The sequence below is a fragment of the Schistocerca americana genome, chromosome X, assembly GCF_021461395.2.
Source record: "Schistocerca americana isolate TAMUIC-IGC-003095 chromosome X, iqSchAmer2.1, whole genome shotgun sequence".
Taxonomy (NCBI): Eukaryota; Metazoa; Arthropoda; class Insecta; order Orthoptera; family Acrididae; genus Schistocerca; species Schistocerca americana.
This window is the reverse complement of record NC_060130.1, coordinates 481,790,351-481,809,933: the sequence shown is the minus strand read 5'-3', so window position 1 is coordinate 481,809,933 and position 19,583 is coordinate 481,790,351. Positions and strand designations below refer to the sequence as shown.

Genomic DNA, 19,583 nt, shown 5'->3' with positions numbered 1-19,583 from the left:
AAAACTATGATCAAAGATGGCCAAGGCAGCAGAAAGGGAAACAGGTACTACAAATGATTTTTAACTTTCTGTTAAGTTGTATGAGAAATATCATCAGTGAGATGATATTTGTTAATGTTTTAGAGTGCACTGAAATAGAAATATAGTATTTTTGCTTCAGAATGAGCCCACAAGCACATTTTGGCATATGCAATAATAAGGGAGCTACAAATATCATAGATTGCATTCTTTTCTAAGGGCAAAATTTCAAGGTCATAATGGAACAAAGTTTTCAAGCAATAAATAGCCTTCCCTTCCCACCTGGCATGATGGATAGCTCCTGGGGTGCAGGAAGATACTTAATGAGATATTGCTTTGACAGAGCAGACTGCAGTTAATTCTAAAAATCAGATATTATCATCTACAGACCATTATTATTCTATCAAAGTATATTGAACAAAATCGACAATTCAAAATGAATCAACCTGATCTAAATATTCCTTGGCTTTTCCATGCTGAAATCCAGTTTGGGAAATTTCTAAAATGTTTTTCAGGACTGATACAGTTGGATCTGTTTTTCTACAGCTCAACTTTTCCTCTAAAATACTCCTGGGAGCAATTTCATATATCGGTTGATTACAAGATATATGTCAAGATGTCTTTCTCCAAAAAATTTTCACTCAAAATACACACCTTCAAAAGAGCCCATACTTGATGCTGTTTTGACAAGAATTTATGTTTTAATACTGGACTGAGAATATCTTTCAGCCACAGTTTCATGGGCAGTTTTTGCCTGCTCTTTTCCATAGTAAGTTAAATGATCAAAATATGTGTTAAATTACTGGCACTGAATGAATAGTGGAGTTTTCTTTTACTTCATTTTCAAATACATTTATGTGTAAAATTTATAATATAAGTACATAAATATAGAATTAACTGCATTTTTTAAATTTCATATTCAACCTTGGCCCTCCTTTTAACTATTGATTTATCAAAATTCAGCTACCTTCTTCTGTGATATTCAAAATGCTATAACATGCTATGACTTCAAATCTCACTTATGCTTTGACATAGGATTGAAGGCCCCATTCAGCAAGAGTTTAATTAACATATTTTGCCTGCTCTTTTCTGTGGCACATTAGACAACAAATATAGGTGTAAAATTATCAACATTGAATGAAAACGGCATTTTTTATTTATTTTCAAATACATTTATGTGTAAAATTTAAGTTATAAGAACATCAACACCTAACTTGCTGAATTTTTTAATTTCATATTCAAACTTGGGCCTCCTCTTAACCACTTATTCATCAAATACCAACTATTTCCTTCAATAGTAACGATAATCAAAGCATTATGTCATCCAGTTTTTTAAAACAGTTGTCTCATTTCACTTATGAATATCTGATGACCTTTTAGCATGTTTTTGTAGTTGCCTCCATTGTTGCTACACATCTTCTAACTTTGGTATGCAGTTTCCTTGCACTTGTGTCAGAACTGGTGATTTTTATCAATAAGTAATCACTTTCCACACAGCTACTGGAGCACTTCACTGCTCAGTTAATTCACAAATCCAAACATCATAAAAGAAAACCAGTGATGTTTGTTTGACAAATGGCAGTTTGATTCCTGTGACTTCATGCGAGCAATACCCGAGCAAATAAATTATCTCCCATTAACAAACTGAAGATGATGATATTGTACTTGCTACAACTGCTACCTTCCCTTGAAAGTGAAAGATGAATGGGGTGGTCCAGGTAGGGTCGTAAAAAAGAACGGCTCGGCTCGCTCTGCCCTCTCTCTACCTGTGTTGGGGGTCACTGACCCGTCACGCCACCCGACCAATCTGATCTGTGAAATGAGAACGCATTCAGTTAACGAGACTGAAGTAAACAACCTTCCAACATTAGGTAATGAATGAATTTATCATGCAAAAGTAATATTTTGCGAAAGTGTTTTTCCTGGATTTTCCTATTTTCAATGACCAGTATCACCCCTCCCTTACCTCCTGTTGAGCCCAAATTTCACAGAGCTTATTTTTCTGTGGAATGGAACCAAACTGGGTGCATCCAAAAGAAAAATTATCAAAAATTTTAAAAGTGCCAGTAAGAGCCACTCTAATCCTGTATGTATTCATACAAACAATTTGATTTAAAATCTTGTTGTGCCTGATGATTGAAACTGTTAGCCTTAGCAAAGGTTTTTCATAGCTGCTAGTAATTGTAAAATATGATTTTTGGTAAATAACTACAGGCTGTGGGAGCCTCCTACTGGAAATTTGCATTAAAGTATATTTTAAACATAAGAAAGTGGGTAAATAGGTAATATTCATCATAAGAAGGTATGACTATACAGTGGAGTTAAGAGGTACAGAATTACCAGTTTTCATAATCAAATATCATTCACCCAGTGGCAAGAAAAAAAAGAAAGTTTGGACAATATGCTAAAAATAGGCACATAAGGACACACAAGGAGACATGCTTGTATTTGGATCATTCAGTTGTGTTGCTTATAGATCAAGTCCAATATAAAGACAAATATAACAGTTTTATGCAAAACTTTTTAGGATAGAAAACAAATGTTGGAAATCAGTTCATACCTACTGTTGTATACCTACTGTTGTATTGGCAACAAGTTGACAAGTACTGTAACTGAATGTTACCTTATCTACATGAAAGATAATTTTACTTCCACATGAGTTAAATCAGTAATGATATTTTTCTAACTTAGCTTGACACTAGGGTGATTTTTATTGGAAATACAGTTGGAGTACTCATGATCTACTGGAGATCAGTACATAAACTAATTATTAGTTCCTCTTGTAACACAAAAGGTTCCTTGAACACTATTTTTTCCGTGATAAAGTAGTAGACTCCAGAGGATGCACCACCATTGTTTTTCCACTTTTTTTTTATGGACAGGTAGTAGCAGAAAACTAGAGGAAATCAAAGAGTGGACTGCAACAGATTACAACTATTGAGGGGACATTTATGAAACTCTAGCTCTTTAATACCACAAGATACAAAATCTGATGGCTGATATGATGGTCAGATAGAATGATTGGAGAAAGAGAATAGAATGAAAAAACAGAAAAAAATAATAATGAAAACTCAAGAAAGAATAATTGTCATGGAACAGAAAAATGATGGAAGAACATAAAGAATTATGATGACGATGATGACAATGTTGATGAGGGAGAGGGAGAGGGAGAGGGAGAGGGAGAGGGAGAGGGAGAGGGAGAGGGAGAGGGAGAGGGAGAGGGAGAGGGAGAGGGAGAGGGAGAGGGAGAGGGAGAGGGAGAGGGAGAGGGAGAGGGAGAGGGAGAGGGAGAGGGAGAGGGAGAGGGAGAGGGAGAGGGAGAGGGAGAGGGAGAGGGAGAGAATAAAGGTGATAACAGTAGGAAAAACTAGTATCGATAGTGGGTTAACTCTGGGTCTCACAGAGTTAAATATTGGTATTTATTTAAGAATGTAATCATACTTGACAACATTGGAAGTCCTGATTCTGAGAAGAATAATCCAAATAGCTTTTTGTGTCAAACATTTTCTCAAGCTTCTGGCATTTTGCTGCAGAAAATCCTTTCCAATATGACAATACTTTTATGATAGTATACTGCATACCCATGCCAGTTTTGTCTAACTGAAATATTTACTGTTCTGTTGATCAGCAGCCACACAAAACTTGATATATAGCATGAGAGTTCCTGAAAACTGTTGTTCCTTTGATGAAATGAGTCTTATTAATGATGAATTTATTTACACTGCCAGAGAGAAAAATTAGTACACCCTTTTATAGGTTCCACTTCATTCAAAGTTTATTGTTGCAACAATGTATATGGAGTACATGAAATGATTACAGTTACAGATTAAGAGCACAAACGATTTCTGAGGTACCAGGTATTGACTCATGCTAAATCATTCATATTAGTACATGGTGTAACCTCCAAGAGTGGCACTGCAGCTGTTGACTCCAGCATACAATCAGTCAAATAGATGATGAATACTGTCCTGAGATACATTATGCCACGCCTGTTTGAACTGTTCACATAGTTCTGTAAGAGTTATCGGTTGACGAGCCACACAAGTCACTTGTCTTCCCATCATATCCCACCCGTGCTTGACTGGAGACAAGTCCTGAGATCATGCTGGCCAGGGAAACTGCTGCACATCTTGCAGAGCAAGTTGGGTTTCACGGGCAATGTGTGGGTAAGCATTATCCTGTTGGAACAACAAATCAGCTTCCTGTTGCAAGAACAACAAAAGAACAGGTCTAACAACATTCTGTATGTACCAAGCACTGGTTTGTGTCCCCTACAGAAATACCAAAGGCAGACGAGAGCTATAGCATATCGCAATATCGCACCCCAGATGATAAGAACTGAGGTGGGTCAGTATGTCTTGGATGATGCACTCTAAGATACAGTTATCATCAGGTCTATGGTGTACATACAGACAACCATCATTTGCATGCAGGCAGAATCTGATTTCATCGCTCAAGGCCACAGCTTGCCATTCCACCTTCCAAGTGGTCTTTCAACGGCACCAACTGAGCTGTGCATATACATGCTGTAGCATAAGTGGAATACCGGTTGGAGGTGTGCATGCCCACAGTCCCACAGTAAAACCAGTTCACAACAGTTTCTTGACATGTCTAGGCTCACCAGTCCTCTTATCTGTGTTGTGGTAGCTGTATGATCTGCCACTGCTGCTCCTACAATGTGACAATCCTGGTGGGTGTCTGTGCTGTGTGAACATTCAGAACCACTTATATGGATGTGGGAATGCTCATGTGACCACTGATACCAGAATCATTGCACAATGGATGGAGCACATTCAACATATATAGCAGTTCTCCAAGAGGACCATTTCACCACTCAGAAAGACACAATTTTACCACTTTCAAACTCATTCAGTTTGCTGTAGGAAGTATGAGTGTGTCTCCATGACATGGTTGCCTATTTGCTTCACATGCTTGCTCCACATTGAGCCTTCAGGCTGTGAGCATTCCCTATTACTGGGTAGACAGAGCTGTTGCTCTGGTAGCTGTGCCACTGTGCTATCTGTTGAAACTGTTATAAATACATATAGCATACTGTAGGTGACATGTGCCATCGCCAGATCAAAATCAACATTGTCTTTCCAGGTGCACTAATTTTTTTCCAGCAGTGTATTTATTTATTTACTTTTAATCCATTGATCACTTTTTTAATGAAACTGGGTGCATCAGATATACACATATGAGTCGTAAAAGCATTTGGTACTTATTTAATGGAATGGAGTAAAATTTGCTTTGAGGATAGTTGATAAGCACAAGTTGCAGTTGAGTTTCTAATGAAGTCCTGTAGTTCTTATTAAAGTTGTTGTCCACTTTGTATAAGTTGCCTCACTTATCATGTAATCAGTACCACAACCCTTTTAGCCACGAGACCTATTTAAGCAAAGAACACAGAGAATACATCTACCTTATTTGTATTCTACACATGACTGTTTCTTGTTAGGTGCCATACATCAACTGCTGAGAAAAAATGTTGAGTTGTTAAAGTGATATTTTAAGGCTATCAGTAAGAGTAAATGTGGACAGTGATATAATATATATGTGCAAAACACATTATACATTACACATTATAATACACAGATTCCATCTGTTTCTTCCACCAACCAACCAGTGTGAGAGGTTCATTCCAGTTTCAGAGAGATCTGGCATTCTTTTAATTACTGAGCTGCTTCTTTCCCTCTCTGATCATGGCTCATATTTATTCATTTAATCTGTTTTTAGTCTTTCAGTTGTCTATTCCCATAATTAACTTGTTCATAACCTAGAATAAATATTAAATAAATGCTAATTGTAGAACTTCCTCACCACTGTATATAAAATTGGAATCCACAAGACCAACACAGGCAGTAAAGTAATGTAGTCAGTTGGCACCAGTGCTTAGCAAGATTTTGCTGTCTCCTTAGTCACTTCTTGTGGTGAAGTCACAACAGTCATTGTATTTTTATTTCTGATATCAATCCTGCCAGCTTCCTGATACCTTTTCTTTTTTCCCCTTTCACTGATTCATTCCATTTTTCCCCCATGCTTTTGACATATTTACTGGCTTTGCCTTCCTAGGCACTTAACTTAATTAAACAGGGTAGATATCTGTGTGTATCACCTTTTTCTCCCACTCTTATCATCTTCATTCAGCTTGTTTCTAGACAATGTATAAATTGTATTTGACTGTTTTAAATTAAGTATTTATGTCCATTCCTTGTTCTCAGGACTTATTGCATTTTTGTATTTTACATACAGTATTTTCATCAAAATTTACATAATCTCTATCTACAATCATTTCCAAAAACTGTAGTGAACCTTGATAATATGTATATAACATTGAAACTGCATAAATACTTCCATCAGTGAAAATTATACCAATGGTTAAAGATGTGATCAATATGCTATGGACATATACGGTAAATGTTGCCTGTAGCATTGATAGTGTTGCTATGTAAGCTTGTGGAGAAAATTTATAGCTATATCAACAATACCTGTCAGTCACAATTATGACAAGTGCATCTATTGTTCATTATGAAAATGTTAACTAGACAGGAATTTCACTAGGTGTAGGATATGATAGAAACTGTTGGCATAAAACTCTAAGTAACTGATATGCAAAATATATTTCACCTTAAGCCACATTCTAGTTAGCATTGTTGTGTATCAGTAATCATGGGCACACCTAAAGGATACATCAGACACTGGGAAGTTGTGCAATGCAACACAAACACTACGTGGTAGACCAAATTTACCACTGTTGGGATGGTTTAAGCTTCACAGTAACACCACAATGCAATCTATGACTGTATCAACATTCCTGAATATCTCTGGAAACAATGACTAACAAGAACAGTAAGGTACAACCATTTGCAATAGGTGCCTCCCAGCAAAATATAACAATTCGAATGACCAATTTCAATTGACATTAATATCTGACATCGTCATCTTCATCTTCATCTTCATGGCTGTGGTACACACAGAAAGAAAAGGGCACAGTGTTACAGGCCTTCACTACACTGGTATCTGCTACGAATCTTGGCTTTCATTACACTTTTGAAAGAAATGATAATTGTGCTGTAATTTGCAGCAGTGATTGTGAACATTTTGTTCCAGCACTCACTTTCAGTTGCAGCTACTTAAAATAGCTATTTCTCAGCTTTAGCTATTTGAGAATCCCTTTACTTATGGACTGCACTAGACCATCTAGTGAACATGTACGCAACCTCTCTGATTACCATCTGGTAGTCAGTTCTCAGTAAAATTGTTTTGTCATGGATGGTTCCTCTCCTACTGTTGGATCTGAGTCATTTTTCAACATTAACATCATCCCACCTCCCCATTTATGAGATATTAAGATAACAGATAATCTGACAAGATGCCAATACCCTTTATACCAAAAGTGGGATGAAAACTGATTTGGTGCAATAATACTACAATTGTTCCCTTCTTTCCTCTGTGCTATTACACTAATAAAGTATTACTTAACTCTAGTGGTTTTCCTTGAATGAGGAACATTCATCGATTCAGAATTTATGAATTTCTGAATAATAATTTTGTAAATTAGTAATTTAAAGCAACACAAAATGGGACCTGAAGCAAAAACCAGTCTTATTATTAATACAGGTATTTGTCTTACGTAAGTTTACATCAGCCAACAAAATGATTAATTATAAGGACTTTTATATGAAATGTAGAGACATACCTAACCCTCTTTTCTATGTTATTCCTGAAGACTTCTCGAAAATCATGCTGAGAACAAGCTCCAGACTGTACCATTTTTAATACACGTTCTGATTTTAGAAATACTTCATAATAGCTTTGGACAGCATTCTGAAATGCCTCATCTGCCATTATCTGTGTATCCCCTTTGAGGAAGCTCTGGAACAAAGAAGTTTAATTTGTGAATGTCTATCAGTAAAAACATCACGAAAGTAGAACAACTGCGAAGTGGAAGCAGAGTAACTAAACATTAAATTACATGAAACATTTTATCTTAAGATTGTAGAGGAATAAACATAGGTCTTATCAAAATGTACGTTCCGATAGAAAATTTGTCAAGAATGTGAGTGTCGATTATATGTATCATTTCAGGCAAAGGGGAAATACATTCAGTTTAAAACTAAATAAGGATACAAAGAAAACACAATGTTTCTGCTGCAATTCATTGTTCATTCTGAGACAGAAGCATACAATTTTGTTCTTTACAATCAGATCTTTTAACATCATATGTAAGCAAACTGACAAATAAAAAGAATTATATTGTATTTTCCTCAACAAGTGGTTAAAAAGTATGGAAGTATACATACAGTTCTAGAGATGATTAAATTTTATTCAATGATTCCTACTTCCATGGTTCTGTGTTGGTTAAGATACAATTGATTCAAATGAGTGATGGGGCTTAATGGTTCCTGTCATATGCTTTTTCAAATGTGCACATGAAACAGACATGAAATATTAGATGATATTACATTTTGCATGAAAACAATATGTTTCACAATTGTGTAATGAACATTTTCTGCAGTGGAATCCTTATAATGATATCTCAGTATCCTTAACGAAATATAAGCCATGATTAAGTCTGATTATCAATTAGCTTTAATCAGATTATGGAATCAGTGTTTTGAGAATGTGTACTTAAAGTACTTCTTTCTTCTTTTAAGGAGGATGAGAAACCAGAAGTCCAACTAGTCCTATTTTTTATGTGGTAATTTACAATAAAGAACTTCGACTGAAACCCAACTGATAGTCCGTCCTATCTATCACTGATTATATTCCATAACAGAATAACAGTTTGTCAACCTACACTATGTGATAAAAAGTATCCGGCATTGGTAATGTTGGAATTCAATATGGTGTTGACCCACCCTTAGCCCTGATGACAACGTCCACTCTGACAGGCATATCTTCAATCAGGTGCTCGAAGGTTTCTTGGGGAATGGCAGCCCATTCTTCATGGAGTACTGCATTGAGGAGAGGTATCAATGTCAGTCAGTGAGGCCTGGCATGAAGTCGGTGTTCCAAAGCATCCCAAAGGTGTTCTATAGGATTCAGATCAGGACTCTGTACAGGCCAGTCCATTACATGGATGTTATTCTCATGTAACCACTCTGCCACAGGTCATGCATTATGAACAGGTGCTCGAGTGTGTTGAAAGATGTAATTGCCATCCCTGGATTTCTCTTCAACAGTGGGAAGCAAGAAGGTGCTTAAAACATCAATGTAGGCCTGTGGCGTGACAGTGCCACACAAAACAACAAGGAGTGCAAGTCCCCTCCACGAAAAACATGACCACACCATAACACACCACCTCCAAATTTTACTGTTGGCACGACACACGCTGGCAGATGATGTTCACCAGGCATTTGATATACCCAAATCCTGCAATCAGATCGCCATATTGTGTACTGTGATTCGTCACTCCACACAACATTTTCCCACTGTTCAATTGTCCAATGTTTGTGCTCCTTACACCAAGCGAGGCATCGTTTGACATTTACCGGCATGATGTGTGGCTTATGAGCAGCTGCTTGACCATGGAATCCAAGTTTTCTCACTACCTGCCTAACTGTCATAGTAATTGCAGTGGATCCTGATGCAGTTTGGAACTCCTGTGTGATGGTCTGCATAGACGTTTGCCTATTACGTATTACCCTCTTCAACTGTTGTCAGTCTCTGTCAGTCAACAGACGAGGTCGGCCTGTACACTTTTGTGCTGTACGTGTCCCTTCATGTTTCCACTTCACTATCACATCAGAAACAGTGGACCTAGGGAAGTTTAGGAGTGTGGAAATCTGGCATACAGACGTATGACACAAGTGACACCAAATCACCTGACCACGTTTGAAGTTCATGAGTTCTGTGGGGCGCCCCATTCTGCTATCTCATGATGTCTAATGACTACCGATATGGAGTACCTGGGAGCAGGTGGTAGCACAATGCACGTAATGTGAAGAAAAAAAAAAAAAAAAGAAGTTTCTGGGGATACATTGTTGAACAGACACACAAACATTTGTTGCCTGTGCCTGGGGCATTCTCTTGACCATTATTCACATATTCAAATATAAAGCAGATATTTACGTTGCCACACTTCATGGAAAAATATAAGTTGAAAGAAGTTCTACATAACAAAGTGAGTTTAGAAAGAAGGAAAATAGTTTTAGAAGTAGGCTGCTTTCAACAATCACTTAACCAGCTCTTACAGTAAAGGCACAGAAACAATAGGCATGTGACTGATACTCAAGAAAAGTAATTGAATATTTTATAAGTTTCATACTTCCAGTTATAATGAATAATAGATTACAGGTACTGGTGGCCAATTATTGAACTACATGAAATAAAATTTTATATCTTCTGAATGGTTTGCATTAGGGTGTTCAGACTGCACAGTTGGCCATGGGGGATGACAAGAATTTGTATGCGCATTGCATCAGCTTAGCCCAGTTTCATTTGGACAGGTCTGTCAATAAGCAAAATCGGTGAATTTTGGGGACCGAGAATTTACATTTTGCAATTGAGAAGTCTCTTCACCCTTAACGGTGTACTGTGTGGTGTACAATGTTCAATCACAGAATAATTGGTGCAATATTCCTTGATGTCGTGGTGAGAACCGAATAGTATGTGAAGGTTTTGGAAGATAATTTCATCCCCATTATCCAATGAGGCCCTTATTTCTACAAGATGTGAGCTCGACCCCATCAAAGCAGGAGAGTGTTTGATGTGTTGGAGGAGCACTTTGGGCTCCGAGGTACCCAGAGGCCACTGGTATAGGCCTCAATTGTTCACTATATTCTCCAGATGTGAACATAAGGTATACAGCACTAACCCTAAAACCATCACTGAGCTGAAAAAAACCATTCAGTAGGTCATCGACAGCATCGATGTTCTGATACTTCAGCGGGTTATGCAGAATTTTACTATTTGTCTGCAACAAATCATTGCCAATGATGGCAGGGATATTGAACACATCATAACCTAAATCTGAATATCTGTAGTGACCTTTACATATTGAATAAAGTGTGTGCACATCGTAGTTTGTAATTAATTTACGTTTTTTTAATATAGTTCAATAATTGCCTGCCATTTGGTAAATTTATAAGAGAATACCGACAACATATTTTTAACTGTGGATTAAATGCTACAATCATTAAGTCCCAGAAATAATTTATTTTCCATATAAATTAACATCACTGGTTGTGAAACCAACCACTAACATACTTCTTTTTTTTCTACTTTATTCAAATAGTAGATCAATAGATGTACTGCAGTTTGTGTTTCACAGTTAATCAGTTTGACCTACTTACGAAAAAAGCTGAAGTATATTGCAATTACAAAAGCTTTTATACTGCCAAATATGAATTATCGGAAAAAAAGGTTCTAAGGACAACAGAAAAAATTACAGATATGTTATTAGAGAAGTGTTTATTCCCAAAAAGTAGCAGGAACTGAGTGCATTCAAAATAATTTTTGTTGATTGTGTTCCACAAATTTCAGAGCTACTGTATAATTTGTTGTTAATTGTACAAGCCTGAAAACCATTGTACAGTTAAAAATAATTATACAGCAGCTTTGTGTGTTATAGTACATCATTTCTATAATTATTATCATAATAAAATGTATTATTGCTATGCCTGGGGCATTCTCTTGACCATTATTCACATATTCAAATATAAAGCAGATATTTATTATCTGTGTATGTATTAAATGTTTGTCTTTGCATGCAATACATCTGAATCTTTAGTAGAAAACCATTTTAACCTCTTAACTACTTCAATTCAGGACACACTTGTATTCCATATGGCACTTTTCTGAGAATAAAAATGGGGTGAAAGACATGGATATAAGATAACTGTATTTGTATTTGATTTACAGATATGAAGTTTTGTTGTTTATTCAAAAGGTGTTTCAGAACACAATAATTAAAAAAAAAAACTTTTTCAGAAAATAAAAATTTTCACTGTGTATAGTGTATTTCCAAGCTTGAAGATGCACACAGTCTAACATCACCACACTCTTTGCTTTGGTAACATGATTATCTTCTGATATTTTTTGCTGCATAAACATTGGACCTGCTTGTTCTATTCTCCTCTTTCTTTGTAGCTGACGCAAATGCTGGAAAATATCCTTCAAGAAGACGGAGGGGATCATTATCATTTGACCAGCACCTTGCTTTCCAGGTCTATCTTTCATCTATGGTTATCTGTCTGTCTAGGAGTAAGATAACAGTACCAGTGAAGTATGAATGTGTCAGTTATAGGAAAGAGAACAGCATTGTTGAAGCAGAGCAGTGGGTTGAAACAGAGAAGTGCACTATCTCCTTTACATTTCATAGTGGTAATAGATGATGATATAACTTAAATAGTGACAGAGATCAGAGACAGGATGACAACAATGTTGTTTGCTGATGATTTGATGGTGTGGCAAAGTAACAAGGTATAACTACAGAGGTAATTCTGTACAGGAAGAAGGGCTGTGGAAGAGTATAGCCTAAAATTTAATGTGAAAAAACATGAGCTGGAGGTAACAACATGATAAAGAAATAGACTTCTAATAAACATAATGCTGTGCAAGGAGTTGTTGAAAGAGGTTGAAAGAATAATACAGGAAACACATGGCTGGAAAAAATTAGTACACCCCCTTTAGAGGTTTCCAAATTCACTCAAGATTTATTGTTGCAATAGTGCATCTGGGATACATAAAATGATTACATTTACAGATCAATACTACAAGCAGTTCAGTGGTACCCATCCTGAAACATCCACATTAATGAGAGTTTCAGCATGGTGTAGTCTCCACAAATGGAAACACAGGTGCTGACTGTGGCATCCAGTCAATCATACACATGGTGAATACTGTCCTGGGACACACAATGCCATGCTTGTTCGATTTGTGCACATAGGTCTGTAAGAGTTGTTGGCTGACAAGTCGTACTGGTCACTTCTCGTCCCATCATGTCAAACATGTGCGTGATTGGAGGCAAGCCCAGAGAAGTTGCTGCACATCTTGCAGAGCATGTTGAATTTCACAGGCAGTGTATGGGTAAGCTTTATTCTACATCTGCATCTACATGACTACTCCGCAATTCACATTTAAGTGCTTGGCAGAGGGTTCATCAAACCACAATCATACTATCTCCCTACCATTCCACTCCCGAACAGCGCGCCGGAAAAACGAACACCTAAACCTTTCTGTTCGAGCTCTGATTTCTATTATTTTATTTTGATGATCATTCCTACCTATGTAGGCTGGGCTCAACAAAATATTTTCGCATTCGGAAGAGAAAGTTGGTGACTGAAATTTCGTAAATAGATCTTCCCGCGACGAGAAACGTCTTTGCTTTAATGACTTCCATCCCAACTCGCGTATCATATCTGCCACACTCTCTCCCCTATTACGTGATAATACAAAACAAGCTGCCCTTTCTTGAACCCTTTCGATGTCCTCCATCAATCCCACCTGGTAAGGATCCCACACCGCGCAGCAATATTCTAGCAGAGGATGAACGAGTGTAGTGTAAGCTGTCTCTTTAGTGGACTTGTTGCATCTTCTAAGTGTCCTGCCAATGAAACGCAACCTTTGGCTGGCCTTCCCCACAATATTATCTATGTGGTCTTTCCAAGTGAAGTTGCTCGTTATTTTAACATCGAGGTACTTAGTTGAATTGACAGCCTTGAGAATTGTACTATTTATCGAGTAATCAAATTCCAACGGATTTCTTTTGGAACTCATGTGGATCACCTCACACTTTTCGTTATTTAGCGTCAACTGCCACCTGCCACACCGTACAGCAATCTTTTCTAAATCGTTTTGCAACTGATACTGGTCTTCGGATGACCTTACTAGACGGTAAATTACAGCATCATCTGCGAACAACCTAAGAGAACTGCTCAGATTGTCACCCAGGTCATTTATATAGATCAGGAACAGCAGAGGTCCCAGGATGCTTCCCTGGGGAACACCTGATATCACTTCAGTTTTACTCAATGATTTGCCGTCTATTACTATGAACTGCGACCTTCCTGACAGGAAATCACGAATCCAGTCGCACAACTGAGACGATATCCCATAGGTCCGCAGCTTGATTAGAAGTCGCTTATGAGGAAAGGTGTCAAAAGCTTTCCGGAAATCTAGAAATACGGAATCGACTTGAGATCCCCTGTCGATAGCGGCCATTACTTCGTGCGAATAAAGAGCTAGCTGCGTTGCACAAGAACGATGTTTTCTGAAACCATGCTGATTACGCATCAATAGATCGTTCCCTTTGAGGTGATTCATAATGTTTGAATACAGTATATGCTCCAAAACCCTACTGCAAACCAATGTCAATTATATAGGTCTGTAGTTTGATGGATTACTCCTACTACCCTTCTTAAACACTGGTGCGACCTGCGCAATTTTCCAATCTGTAGGTACAGATCTATCGGTGAGCGAGCGGTTGTATATGATTGCTAAGTAGGGAGCTATTGTATCAGCATAATCTGAAAGGAACCTAATCAGTATACAATCTGGACCTGAAGACTCTCCCGTATCAAGCGATTTGAGTTGTCTCGCAACCCCTAAGGTATCTACTTCTAAGAAACTCATGCTAACAGCTGTTCGTGTTTCAAATTGTGGAATATTCCATTCGTCTTCCCTGGTGAAGGAATTTCAGAAAACTGCGTTCAAGAACTCCGCTTTAAGGGCACAGTCGTCGGTAACAGTACCATCGGCACTGCGCAGCGAAGGTATTGACTGCGTCTTGCTGCTTTTGTACTTTACATACGACCAGAATTTCTTTGGATTTTCTACCAAATTTCAAGACAATGTTTCGTTATGGAACCTATTAAAGGCATCTCGCATTGAAGTCCGTGCCAAATTTCGCGCGTCTCTAAATTTTAGCCAATCTTCGGGATTTCGCGTTCTTCTGAACTTCCCATGCTTTTTCCGTTGCCTCTGCAACAGCGTTCAGACCTGTTTTGTGTACCATGGGGGATCAGTTCCATCTCTTACCAATTTATGAGGTATGAATCTCTCAATTGCTGTTGCTACTATATCTTTGAATTTGAGCCACATCTCGTCTACATTTGCATAGCTAGTTCAGAAGGAATGGAGATTGTCTCTTAGGAAGTGACACTTTATCCGCCTTTTTAAATAAAATTATTTTGCGTTTGTTTCTGGTGGATTTGGAAGAAACAGTATTGAGCCTAGCTACAACGACCTTGTGATCACTAATCCCTGTATCAGTCATGATGCTCTCTATTAGCTCTGGATTGTTTGTGGCTAAGAGGTCAAGTGTGTTTTCGCAACCATTTACAATTCGCGTGGGTTCGTGGACTAACTGCTCGAAATAATTTTGGAGAAAGCATTTAGGACAATCTCGGAAGATGTTTTCTGCCTACCACCAGTTTTGAACAAGTATTTTTGCCAACATATCGAGGGAAGGTTGAAGTCCCCACCAACTATAACCATATGAGTGGGGTATTTATTTGTTACGAGACTTAAATTTTATCTGAACTGTTCAGCAACTATATCATCGGAGTCTGGGGGTCGGTAGAAGGAGCAAATTATTAACTTAGTCCGGCTGTTAAGTATAACCTCCACTCATACCAATTCGCACTGAGTATCTACTTCAACTTCACTACAAGATAAACCACTACTGACAGACACAAAAACTCCACCACCAATTCTGCCTAATCTATGTTTCCTGAACACCATCTGAGACTTCGTAAAAATTTCTGCAGAACTTATTTCAGACTTTAGCCAGCTTTCTGTACCTATAACAATTTCAGCTTCTGTGCTTTCTATTAGCGCTTGGAGCTCAGGGACTTTCCCAGCACAACTACAACAATTTACAACTACAATTCCAACTGTTCCTTGATCCAAGCACGTCCTGTATTTGCCATGCACCCTTTGAGATTGCAGCCCATCCCATACTTTCCCCAAGGCCTTCTAACCTAAAAAACCGCCCAGTCCACGCCACACAGCCTCCGCTACCTGTGTAGCCGACAGCTGAGTGTAGTGAACTCCTGACCTATTCAGCAGAACCTGAAACCCCACCACCCTATGGCGCAAGTCAAGGAATCTGCAGCCAACACGGTCGCAAAACCGTCTGAGCCTCTGATTCAGACCCTCCACCCGGCTCTGCGCCAAAGGTCCGCAGTCGGTTTTGTCAACGATGCTGCAGATGGTGAGCTCTGCCTTCATCTCGTAAGCAAGACCGGCAGCCATCACCAAATCAGATAGCCGCTGGAATCCAGAGAGAATTTCCTCAGATCCAAAGCGACACATGTCATTAGTGCCGACATGTGCCACCACCTGCAGCTGGCTGCACCCTGTGCTCTTCATGGCATCCGGAAGGATCCTTTTCACATCAGGAATGACTCCACCCAGAACGAAGTCACCTCCCTGTCTCCAGACAATGGAAGAACGAACAATATTCTGCACATACTGAGCGCTGGTTAGTGTGTCCTCCACAAACACCAAAGTGAATGAGAGTTGTAGCTTGGCCTGGGGTGTATTCAGTGTGTCTTGGCTGAAGCACTCTATGAGACAGCACTCACCAGGTCTATATTGTATGCACAAATTGCACTATCACCTGCATGCATGCAGAATCCTCTTACGTCACTGAAGACCTCAGCATGCCACTCCACCTTCCAATTTAAAATGATCCTCTGACAGCACTAGTTGAGCTGTGTACATCAATGCTGAGGCATGGGCTAGAGTATGCTTGCCTAAAGTCCCTCTGCTAATACCCTGTTCAAGAGAGTTTGTGTTGAAACATGTGGGCTCACAAGTCCTCTTATCTGTGCTGTGGTAGCTATACGATCTGCCACTGTTGCTCTTACAATATGACAATCCTAACAGGCATCTATGCTGCATGGATGTTTGGAACCATGTCTACAGGTGTGAAAATGTTCATGTGACCACTGACCTCAGAATCATTGCGTAACGGGTGCAGCACACTTGTGGGGCAGTTCTCTGAAAGGACCATCCCGCCACTTGAAAAGTCACAATTTCACCCCTTCCAAACTTGCTCAGTTCATTGTAGGAAGCATGAGTACATCTCTGTGGCATGGTTGCCTGATTTCCTCACATTTTTGCACCACACTAAGCCTTCTTGATGTGAACATTTCCTTTTAAAGGGTAGACAGAGATGGCGCTCTGGTAGTTATGCCACTATGCTCTCTCTTGGCCGATAATGCTGAAATCATTAGCAGTACCTCTAGTATCCCAGAGGTGGCATATGCCATCATTGGATGAAAATTGATGGCTTTTCCGTGGCAATGTAGAATAAATGATAATGATGTAAGTGATGTAAGGCAAGCTGAGAGCTTTATAAGGAATGTGAGAGGAATTACACTACGTGATCAAAAGTATCCAGACAACTGGCTGAAAATGACTTACAGGTTCTTGGTGCCCTCCATTGGTAATGCTAGAATTCAATATGGTGTTGGCCCACCCTCAGCCTTGATGATAGCTTCCACTCCCACAGGCATATTTTCAATCAGGTGCTGGAAGGTATCTTTGGAATGGCAGCCCATTATTCACAGAGTGCTGCACTGAGGAGAGGTATTGATGTCAGTCAGTGAGGCCTGGCATGAATTTGGTGTTCCAAAACATCCCAAAGGTATTCTATAGGAGTCAGGTCAGGACTCTGTACAGGCCAGTCCATTACAGAGATGTTATTGTCACGTAACCACTCTGCCACAGGCAATGCATTATAAACTAGTGCTTGATCGTGTTGAAAGATGCAATCACCATCCCCGAATCGCTCTTCAACAGTGGGAAGCAAGAAGGTGCTTAAAACATCAATGTAGGCCTGTGCTGTGATAGTGCTATGCAAAACAACGAGGGATGCAAGCCTTCTAAATGAAAAACATGACAACACCATAATACCACCACCTCCAAATTTTACTGTTGGCACTACACACGCTGGCAGATGATGCTCACCGGGCATTCGCCATACCCACACCCTGCCACTGGATCGCCAAATTGTGTACCGCGATTCGTTATTTCACACAACGTTTTTCCACTGTTCGATCCTCCAATGTTTATGCTCCTTACACCAAGTGAGGCATCGTTTGACATTTACCAGCATGATGTGTGGCTTATGAGCAGCTGCTCGACCATGAAATCCAAGTTTTCTCACCACCTGCTTAACTGTCATAGTACTTGCAGTGGATCGTGATGCAGTTTGGAATTCCTGTGTTATGGTGTGCATAGACATCTGCCTATTACACATCATGACCCTCTGCAAATGTCAGAGTTCTCTGTCAGCATCAGACAAGGTAGGCAAGTAGGCTTTTGTGCTGTACACGTCCCTTCATGTTTCCACTTCACTATCACATTGGAAACAGTGGACCTAGTGATGTTTAGGAGTGTGGAAATCTTGCATACAGACATATGGCACAAATGATACCCAATCATGTGATCACGTTCGAAGTCCATGAGTTCTGCTCTCTCATGATGTCTAATGACTACTGAGGCCACTGGTATTGAGTGTCTGGCAGCAGGTGACATCAAAATGTACCTAATATGAAAAACATATGTTTTTAGGGGTGTACAGATACTTTTGATCTATAGTGTATGTGGAACAAAGAAGTCGCACAGACAAGAAGAATGTGGTATACCAAATTTATTTTATACCAATTCTACTGTATACTGTAGAATGTTGCATCATGAGACATGGGAGAAGTATGAGGTGCAATCAAAAGAAAAGAAGTATGTGATAAGTCCGATACGTGTAAGAAAAATTGAAAAGATAATACATGAATGTATTATGGAGATAACACCTGAGGACCCCCTGCAAGATAAGATTGAGAAAAAAAGATTTAAACTGTATAGGCATGTGAAATAAATGGATAAGAAAAAGAATACTTAGGAACATGCACGCAAAGAAGATGAAAGTCGAGAGACTAAGAGGAAGGTCAAAGGCCAGGTGGCTAAAAAGAATGAAAGAAAGCAAAGTGATATGAGGTGAAACAAGCATCTGAAAACTGTGGTAGGTAAGGCAAATGGTCAACTTCAGTTTATTGGCAGAATTTTATGAAAGAGTGGTTCACCTGTCAAGGGGACTGCATATAGGACACTTGTGCAACCTATTCTTGAGTACTGCTCAAGTGTTTGGGATCAGTACCAGGCCAAATTAAAGGAAGACATTGAAGCCATTCAGAGTCAGGCTGCTAGATTTGTTACTGGTAGGTTCGAATAACATGTAAGTGCTATGAAGATGCTTCAGGAACACAAATGGGAATCCTAGGAGGGAAGAAGATGTTCTTTTTGAGAAACACTATTGAGAAAATTTAGAGAACTGGCATTTTAATCTGACTGCTGAATGATTCTACTGCCACCAATATACATCATGTGCAAGCAACACAAAGATAAGATAGGAGAAATTATGGCTCATATGGAGGTGTGCAGACTTCTTTTTCCCTTGCTCTGTTTGCTAGTGGGGCAGGAGGGGAAATAACAAGTATGGGCATAATGTACCCTCCCCCATGTACCATACAGTGGCTTGCAGAGTATCTACATAGATGTAGATGTAGATTCAGGCAGAGGGAGAAAACAGGACACAGTAGTGACAGAGAGGCTTA

General features: G+C 39.0%; 1 protein-coding gene across 1 annotated transcript in view; it reads right to left on the bottom strand.

Moving 5' to 3' along the window:
- LOC124555630 (calcium-dependent secretion activator-like) overlaps positions 1 to 19,583 on the bottom strand; it is a 1,496,314-nt gene that overhangs the window by 956,502 nt on the left and 520,229 nt on the right. The window contains exon 6 of the mRNA XM_047129606.1: positions 7,718 to 7,893. Coding sequence (XP_046985562.1) covers positions 7,718 to 7,893 — 176 coding nt within the window. The remainder of the gene's footprint in view (positions 1 to 7,717; positions 7,894 to 19,583) is intronic.